The sequence below is a fragment of the Semicossyphus pulcher genome, unplaced genomic scaffold (assembly GCF_022749685.1).
Source record: "Semicossyphus pulcher isolate SPU_LCO1_2020_fin unplaced genomic scaffold, fSemPul1.0.p SCAF_7, whole genome shotgun sequence".
Classification (NCBI taxonomy): domain Eukaryota; kingdom Metazoa; phylum Chordata; class Actinopteri; order Labriformes; family Labridae; genus Semicossyphus; species Semicossyphus pulcher.
The window spans coordinates 7030908-7040600 of NW_027211748.1; the positions used below are offsets into that span (position 1 = coordinate 7030908).

The 9693-nt window shown below is 40.3% G+C and overlaps 1 protein-coding gene across 1 annotated transcript; it reads left to right on the forward strand.

Moving 5' to 3' along the window:
• Nucleotides 1-276: 276 nt before the first annotated feature.
• Nucleotides 277-9539, forward strand: mtf2 (metal response element binding transcription factor 2). Its single transcript, XM_069684906.1, has 15 exons — nucleotides 277-291; nucleotides 1307-1511; nucleotides 1669-1750; nucleotides 2852-2962; nucleotides 3141-3241; nucleotides 3438-3607; nucleotides 3746-3841; nucleotides 4127-4195; nucleotides 4480-4603; nucleotides 5323-5390; nucleotides 5479-5649; nucleotides 6007-6130; nucleotides 6290-6348; nucleotides 6577-6669; nucleotides 7119-9539. Exons 1-15 carry the CDS (start codon nucleotides 287-289, stop codon nucleotides 7492-7494), a joined length of 1854 nt encoding a protein of 617 aa, XP_069541007.1. The 5' UTR covers nucleotides 277-286; the 3' UTR covers nucleotides 7495-9539.
• Nucleotides 9540-9693: the final 154 nt, after the last annotated feature.

The following is a 9693-nucleotide window of genomic DNA, read 5'->3' on the forward strand; positions in this document are numbered from 1 at the left end:
TCAAATGTTTGAAAAAAAGATGAACGTAGCAGCGACAACAACCAGCAGCAGTGGTTTAAGCGCTTCCCATAATGCACTCCCCGGTCATCAGCGGGAAACCAAAATGGCGAACGTGTTGGGGGAAAATGAACCGTTTGTTATTTTCTGAGGAAGGCACGAGTCCCGCACGTTTTCGCGACATACTTTTGATATAATCCCAACCACAGAAGGAGCGGGATAGCAGCGGCTCCCCATATCCTTTTATATTTTTCTTGTGCGAGGCATTTGTAGAAGCGGAGGTGACCGAATGAGGTATTGTTGTCATCATGTTTTCCTCCTGTGGGGGGGTGTGGGACCGACGGTCAGCGACCTGTGCGGGGTTAGCGGCTTTGCATGTGGATTATTCACGCTAACAACCACGCTAGGCTGCCAACTGTTTCATATAATACGAGACAATTCAATTCGCAGCGTTTCTCAAACTGCGCCTTTTCCCTCAGTAGTAGCTCATATTGACCAGGCTCGCTCAGTATCCGAACAAAGGGAAATCTCAGACTGACGGGCAGGGGCCAAAAGGAAAGAGACAAATTAAACCCACAGTTTCTAACACAACTTAATGAATTACATTTTACTACAGAGCATAAAAATATTAAGTGCTGACATTGTATAAATACAACTGACAACAGTCACATTTATGTAAATGTTCAAAATGAATGATACATTATGCCTTTTTATTGTGTGTTAATCATGGAGCAGCTTATAGAAATACTCATCATTGCCCTGCAGCCTTTTTACTGACTGCGTGGCTGTAGTTAATTACCAATTTACTCTAATTATGAGTATAATCACCTGTTGTTTGTGTCCAGTGGAGTGGAAATGGCATGTGTTCATTTTCAGCCTTTGTTGTGTAAGACATTCTGTCTAACCACACAATGTAGCCTTGTATTGTAGATCAGTAAACATACAGGATCGTGTTTAAGTAGAGATGCACAGGTATGAGATTTGAATATGAATCTGGTTACCCTTTAGCTGCTTGAAAGTAATTTCAGTGATGGTCAAATTTGTTGTTTCTTGTATTACTTTATTTAAACAAAAACCTTTGGACTCTTAATAATATTATTATTATTATAAGCTGCTACATTTATACATGCAAATATAGTTATTGTTGTTAAATGAAATGCCTGCACACTGTCAGTAGCACATAGACCAGAAATTGCTAACCTGCTCAGACATTGACTTATTGCCTGAAAATACAAGTATAAATTTGACATACATAATGGATTATTTCAAATGCATCTCACTTATTCCACCCCCTTCCTTTCTTTTTCAGAGACTCAGGGGTTGTGGACCACCTGCCTGTCCATCACAGAGCTCACCCCCAGCGGCAGCAGCAGCAGGCCGTGTCCTTGTCCCCCACCAGCCTCTCTGGTAGGGGAGAGTATGGAGAGGACGGCATGTCTGGCAGGTTTACAGAGGGACAGGACGTCTTGGCCCGGTGGTCAGACGGCTTGTTCTACTTGGGGACAATCACAAAGGTTAGTGTGAAGAGAACAGTCATTTTGCTTCTATGTGTTTTTGCAGTATCAATCTCCTGATATTTGGCACCCGTGTAAGAAGAGATTTGATATCATAGTTCACTGGATGGTTGTCCTCTTCCATTTTATAAAAATGTATTTTTGTTTCCTCCTTCAGATAGATCCGGACAAGCAGCGGTGCTTTGTCGTTTTCGAGGATCGGTCGAAGTCTTGGGTTCTCTGGAAGGATATTCAGACAGGTAAGATCTTATGACTTCAAAATGTACTTGATTGTGAAATAATGGTCGGGTCATTTTTTATTGAATGAAAATAGAGACCATGATCATTTGCAAGTGAACTAAACAACATGTATGCTATTATTTATTGTCTGGCAGCTTCTGCGTTTTAGATTCTGTACAGTTTAATAGTTATTTGCTTGAATTAGTGGATCAGTATTGCGCTATCCATTCCACACCCTGTCTGCCGCCTCCTGCCTTACTTATCTCCCTAATCCTGTTGCTGACAGTTAACTGTCCCCAGTGTCTGGCACCAGTACAGCAGCAGAGACAATGTGCACATTAGGCTGAGTGTTGGGGGACACACAGAGAGAAGCAGGGCTCTGTTCAATTGCAGATAAGTCAGTTAAATTAGTCAAGTTAAATGTGACCCAGATTTGCTTTAAATAAAACTTAAAATAAATATTGCTGCCCAACTTCACATACACTGTGCTGATGTTAGAAGTTAACAGTTAAAAAGCCTTGTTTTTTGCTGACCTCCAGTGGATGTGATGAACAAATGTACTTGCAGTGTTTCAGCACACCAGCACATCACTTTTGGGTGTGGTTGAAGCTACAATACACCAACAGCCTGGTACTAAAGGCAAACTATTGTCAGGTTTTATGTGTACGTCCAATCACAGTTGATTGTACATGTATTTAATGGAAGGAATTAATTCATATTTGTTCCTTTCGGGCCACCTACGAATTAACTGCACACGTCAAATGACTGCATAGTTGTTGGAAGAACATTAAGCTGCACCAGACACAGAGACACAGAACAACAACTGCAGTTATATTATTTTTAATTTCTTCTGCTGCTCAAATTGCATGGGGGTTAATGAAATGTTTAAATTACATTGACAATTAAAAAATGAATGTCCTGATTAATCATCATAATCCACAGACTTCATAGAGAATCATTTCTTTTGGAATTGCAAAGAAATAGTCCTTGAAGTCACTTTTACACACTAACACTATTTAAAGTCTCTGGTTAGTCTTTACTCATTCAGATTAAGCCTGCACAACTGCTACTGGTGAACAAGCTGTGACTATATACCCTTATTACTTTTATGTCCATTTCAGGTGATGAAGACGATGAGGATGATGAGGACGATGACATGGTGTGCTCCATATGCCAGGATGAAACGTCAGAGGAACCCAATGAGATTGTCATTTGTGACAAATGTGGACAAGGTACTGTTCACTCTCTGCTCTTGTGCAGCACTTTTATTTATACACAGTTTTGTAACTTATCCATTCTCTGTTCATCTGCTAATTGGGCTCAGATATATGGTTAACAAGGACATTTGTATTTTGTAAAGAGTGGTCCAGTAGATGGCAGCTGCATGTAAAAGTGTTGTTTGTCTTTCAGGCTACCATCAGCTGTGTCACACCCCCATCATCGATGCCTCTGTCATCGACTCAGATGACAAGTGGCTCTGCTCAGAGTGTGAGCTCACCTCTATACCCAAGGTACAGCTTTTTTATTTTGAGTATAAAATATGCACTATGCACAGAAATTGTTTTTATTAGATGTATTCACACGATAAATGGCTATATCCAGGGACTCATTATTAGCTCTCTTTATTGTTAACCAAACAGAGATTAAAACCGTATATATAGTTTTACGATGAGGTAAACAAAGTATTTGTCTCTGTGTGGTTTACAGAGGGTTGGTGCACACAGGAGGGGAGCGTCTGCTAAAGGCTTTCTGCAGCATGAGCAGCAGCACATGGGGCTGCATCTGTCCCTCCCCTACGCTCTGGAGGATCTGGTGTGGGACCAGGACCACAGGACAAACACCCAGCAGTGCTACTGCTACTGTGGAGGTCCAGGAGAGTGAGTGACTCATTATGTACTCCAAAGACAAGACTAAAGAATATGTGTAAACAAACATTTGCCTGTTGAATACACACATTTAACATCACATAGCCTGGTACAGCTAATAAGCTTGTGTCATGTTGTCTTTCCTTGTAGTTGGTACCTGAAGATGCTGCAGTGTGACAGGTGTCTGCAGTGGTTCCATGAGGCCTGTCTCCATTGCTTACAGATGCCCATGCTCTATGGAGACAGGTGTGAATACCAACATATATTTACCATGTCTGTAGAGAAAACTTAACGTTCAGTCAACAGTTTAGCTGACCTTTGACATCAGTGTGCAGTTTATTAAACAAAAGCTAACAGTAGCAGCCATTCTTTATGCTACAATACCAGCTACATCTTACTGGTTCACTTTGTTTTGTCATGTAAAAGGACACTCCATCTGTGTTTTTACTTTTGTGTCCTCATAAACACCGAGCCTTAAAGTAAGACCTTTAGTCATAAGCTGAGGATGTTTTGTCTTTGCTTGATTTTTAGGTTTTATCTGTTTATTTGTTCTGTTTGCAACGGTGGACCAGAGTACATCAGCCGACTGCCTCTCAGATGGTGAGTGAATCTTGAGATGTTTAAATTAGAGACAAAGGCTTTCCTTTTAAAACAGCATGTTATGTAATAAAATAGGCAAGCATGTGATTTCCCTTCTTCCCAAAGCAGTGAGAAACCTTAAAATAAAGTTCCAGTGTGAAATGTATCTAGTTTTTTACACTGAAGCAGTTTCACTGTGCCTTGTCTATTCTTGTAATTCCTGCTTTTTCTAAACATCATTTCACGATATTGCTTTTTAACCTAATTAAAGTAAAGAAAACCCAGCTTTTACTTAAATGTTACAGGGATGATGTCACACATCTTAGCCTGTACAACCTGAGTGTGATCCACAAGAAGAAGTACTTTGACTCTGAGATGGACCTGATGTCGTACATCAATGAAAACTGGGATCTGCTGCAGCTGGGGGAGGTAAGAAGACACATTTAATTATTCAATAGCTTTCGTTTGTAATGTGCCTGTTCTGGAGACTTGTGTTCCAAGAAAAGTGTCTTTTTGAGTTTTCTACTGAACACAAAGGCACATTTTATTTATGTAGCTTGATATTAAAGCTGCTGTGAGGAACCTCTTACCTCTACGCTGACTTTTGTCCTGTACAAAGTGGTGATTTTTAGCAAAAAAATCTCATCCTGCTTTCAGTCATATGAATTACTCACTTTAAATGTTTGCCCTGGAAAATGTAAACAAAGGCAGCGTGCAGTTAATCTCTTCGTCTGACACCTACACCCCACCGGCGGTTTCAGGCATTAAAAATAACTATATAGAAATCATCAATCGTGTCTCTGATGGTCTGGTTTGCTTTTGTAGGTCATATAGAGACATCACAATTAATTTCAGTCTGTTTCATGACGAGCGAAAAACTCCTCACAGGAGCTTTAAAGAATGTACCTGTTAAACGTTAGCTGTTCCCTTTTGATGTAGCTGCTCAATGCAGCGATACATCTGCAGTTGAATGGGAACCTGTAAACCACATGTCTGCCTGTCGTAGAGCGTTAATTATTTTTAAATTATCCCCGGCTGTCAAATTGGGTTCTGAAACCATACGGTGTTGATTTTCTGAAGACCTTTTTCTTTTCTTTTCTTGCACCCTGTTTTTCCTGTTTGGTGACCTCCCCTCCCCGTGTCTGCAGCTCGCCAACACTCCAAGATCAGCGCGATATGAAAGTGTTCTGGAGGCATTAAACAACAACAACAGCATGTAAGTTGTGTGTTCACCAATATCTCTCTTACTAAACTCCACCTGTCTGTGACTCTTTCACCCTGACTTTACTCCCTCTCTCTTCAAGGTTCATGTCAGGGAAGGAGGTGAAGAAGAAGAAGCACTTGTTTGGGCTGAGAATCCGTTTCCCTCCTGCTCCCCCCAACTCTGACGAGCCGACCAGAAGAATGATGGAGAGGGCTTCTCATGAGATCACCATCAAGGGATGCAAGTCCACCAAAGCCCTACCTGGCATGAGGTAAGACAGACTCCTACTATTTAGGAAGTTCTGAAGTCAAATATTTAGAAATTCGTGGTTGGGATATCACAAAGAAGATGAGCCCATAGCTCATCAGCTCATACTATGAATGGGGCAATAATTTCATCAATCCCCTGTCCATAGATCTGCCTTTGCACTCATCATTGTAATCTCTCAAATGTGCAAGCTCCCTGTGTTGACTGAATCTATGAAATTGGAAAAAGCAACAGCATTTTGATATTGTTTTACACTGTGTAATTAGTTTCATAATGTGTGATGGCACAACAGATGTCGTTATTAATGCACAACTGTCATTACTTGTGAAACTGTTGTGTAATGTTGTTATTGTTGCTGTAGAACTTGCAGTACTTTAACAAATGGCACAGAGAAGAAGAACAACAAGAAGAAGAAGAAGAAAAAGAGGAAGCAAGGAGCACGTTCTCTGGCTAGACCACAACGCTCCAGTGAACTCTTATCCCAGGTGTGTGTAGTCGTCTGTTTATTAGTGTGTATGCATTTGTATGTGGATTTTACTGGGCGTGAGTACATAGTTGTTAGTGGCTTTAATCTAACAGTTTCTCAGCTTAACACTATACAGACCTCGAAGAAATGCTAACAATTTATTTAATTCACGTGACAGGAAATGAGGAAACCCCATCCACTGGAGGCCCACACATTGGATCACTTAACCTCTATCAAGTAAGTGATTATGGTGCACAATTTCTATACCTCAAAAAATGTATGACTTTTCCACTCCGTGGTGGTGAAGCTACTGTACTGGAAGCACTGAACCTAACAAATGTTTTCAATTGATATACAGAGTAGCAATTTGAAATACTTATTGATGGATTAACTGATGCTTTCATCTTCATTTTCTTTGTTTCATCCTGCTGTTTCTTTTTCATTCAACCGTCCCCACAACACCAGGAGCGGGAGGTCTCTGCTGTCCTCAGATGTGGAATCCATAGGAGCCCTGAGCACCACAGAAACTACCTCAACTAGCATTTCAAGACAGTCCAGGTGTGCCTGCAATGCAACATTTACCCCTTACTCACTGGCACCTATGCCTTTGTGGATGATGGTGTTCATCTGTCAGTTTGTCTAATCGTTGCAGTTGTATCACTTAACTAAACCATCTGTTCACACATTCATGGCTGACTCTCATGCTTGATCTCCTGACTTTTCCTCTAGCGCCACCATGAGGTTCAGAATTGTAATTTAGGGTGAAACGTCTAGATAGCTGGATTTACATATAGTTTTGATGACTTGCAGAAACACTCTGCTGCCACCATAAAGCCATTTACTTTTTTTTTCTCCACAAAACAAACAAAAAAGAATCTAGGCATTTATACTGTACCCACTCATTCTTGTTTTGTTTTAATTCCTGTCTGTAGACTTATGTTTTGTTATTCACCTCAGAATGAAAAGCAGTTTTTTGACTTCCTCTTTTCCTATCAAACCCCCTCCAGCCTCTGTAGCTCCAGCAAGACCCGCACTACAGCCAGCACCATGCCTGTTTCCGCTCCACCCTTAAAAAGGAAACGCGGGCGGCCGCGACGGGCCCTGCAGCCCCCAAACCCAGAGATACCCCCTCCCAGTAACGCAGACCCTGACCCTACAGCTACAGAAGTGCTGAGCCCACTCCCAGGGCTTCACTCCACAGACATAGTTCATGGCATGGACCCCAACAGCCAGCTCTCCCACCTCAAGAGCTCCATCAGCAGCTATTTCGGAGCAGCCGGGCGGCTGGCCTGTGGGGAAAAGTATAAAGTCCTGGCGCGACGGGTCACCCTCGATGGCAAGGTGCAGTACCTTGTGGAGTGGGAAGGAGTCACTGCCTCCTAGACTTATTTTCAACATAATTTCTAACTTCTAACCAGCACCAAGAGGAGGTTTGTGGCTGTTCTAAGGACACATTACACAGCCTGTATTCAGAGCATTAATTGATATATGCCTTTGTTTAGTTCAGACAGAAGCAAGTTTGCCTGTTAAGCTCACTGTAAAGCCTTCTGAGTCAGTGCAGGCCTGGGTGATCATGGCACATTTAAACATGTCTTCTCATGAAGGCACTATTCATTTATAAAGACGAGGCATTGTCATTTTGCATCATCACATTGTTTTTTATTGTTTTACCTTTCAGTATCTGCTTTAAATGTTTACAGAATCCACATTTATTCAGAGGCAAATAATTGATCACTGCACTGTACCTGGAGGCTTTCAGTGAATTGTTATTGTGCTTGATTTTAAATCCAGTGTTGTGCTTTTCTTTTCCAGACCAGTTCAGAAAGAAACTGTACGTTTTTTGACAGAATAATGTTGGTCAGGCATTAAATGTTGAATCATGGAGGATCAGAGAAAGAGGGGAAGATTAGTTCAAAGTATTTTCATTTATTTCGCATCTTGCATTGAACAATGTTTTTTGGTTAACCTTTATTTTCTTGACTTTCTTTTTTTAAATAAACATATATCCCTTTACAACCATGTCCCCTCCTTCTCTAGTCCCAGCTTTGAGTACCTCTTGTTGCCTTGTGCAGACATATCCGTTGTGTTTTGAAAAGTGTGCTAATTTGAGAGCGGTTCAGGAGGAACTAAAAACAAGAGATGTGCTGCTGCAAATGTTTATTTTATATAGAAATGTACTACATTTATACCTTTTTCCGCTTAATTACTACTCATGCCTTTTTCTGTTCAGCAGGGCAGACGTCTCTAATTTTCTTGTATTTTTTTTTAAAAGTGTTGATTGCACATATGAAATTCTGTCCGTCAGGCCATCATCTCATTTTGAACAGAGTATTTGAGCTTTTCAGCTCAGACATGGCAGCATTTTTTTGAGGATAAAGTTCTAATAAATACTGTGTTATGTTGGCCATAAATCTGTTTAAGATTTAATGTTTGATTATGGAAAAACAACATCCCCAAATGGAGTGTGATTTCAGTGTAGAATATGTTCAGAAATCCAAACCCAAGAGAACTGGTAGTAACATTTTGATTTGAAATTGATTAACATTGAAATCTTTAAGGACCTATTTAGTTTTTACTTTATCTGATAGTTATTCAAAGTAAAATGCTGCATAAGATGAATGTTATATACCCAATCCCTATACTAGAGTTCAGAATTGTTTTGCTTTTTTGTGCTGCCTATGCAAGTTAGTCCTAAATAAAGTGTTCAGTCATATAATTGGACTGCATGGCTTTACAAATTCCATATGGCTTTTATACCGTCGTAGTAGAATTGTTAATGTGATTGGTGCAAAACAAACAAAGTTAAAAATGCACTTGGATTTTTGCTTTGACAGTCATGTAGTTTACACACTCAGGATATGCCCAAGAACTTCACTGTTTTGTTAAGGCCAGCATTTGCAGCTTGACAGAAGGTTTTGACTTAACTTATTTCACAGTGTTGTTGGTCAGTATTTTTATATCAGGTGCTGCATTTTGTCATATTGCTTTTGCCCATTTGTATGCATGTATTTTTTTTGTAGGAGCAAAATTAATTTTTAGTCAATAATTACTGCTTCTCTTGCTTGTTTAAATCAGAAAACAACCACTGGAAAAAAATGCTGTATGTCAAGAGGGTATGCAAGAGGTAAATATTCAGTCAGTATGGCAATCTCTGTTTTAGGATGTTTTTGTTCAAATGGACAGACCTTGTTGACATTGATACCTCTTCATTGTATGGATGTAGTTATTGCATTTGAAGCTTATCTCCTCTGTTCAGCCAGTCTCAGCCGACATGTCGCTTTCACTGGCTTCCAGCAGGCTTCTGTAGCCAAAGAACATACATGTAACGTCTGCTTTGTGTCTTTGAGATTCTTCTTATTACATTTTTATACATCATGATATAGGTTGACGTGTTACTTCTGAACCTCTTTAGAAAAAAGATAAATAAAAGCCGATATTTTGAACAGTTGTGTTGCCTTTTTCTTGGTTTAATTGCTGCTTGTCGATAATTATTGGTCCAAGCTACCGTTGCAAAATGACATTTCCAGTGCACGCGCCACTGTTCGCGGCTATTGCCATTGGCAACCGTCTCAACCAATCACT

What these genes read in the sequence shown, in the direction of transcription:
- mtf2 (XM_069684906.1), top strand. An exon ending in ACTTGGGGACAATCACAAAG is followed by an intron (nt 1,512 to 1,668) that starts GTTAGTGTGAAG and finishes TTCCTCCTTCAG; the next exon opens with ATAGATCCGGACAAGCAGCG. An exon ending in AGCCGACTGCCTCTCAGATG is followed by an intron (nt 4,196 to 4,479) that starts GTGAGTGAATCT and finishes TAAATGTTACAG; the next exon opens with GGATGATGTCACACATCTTA.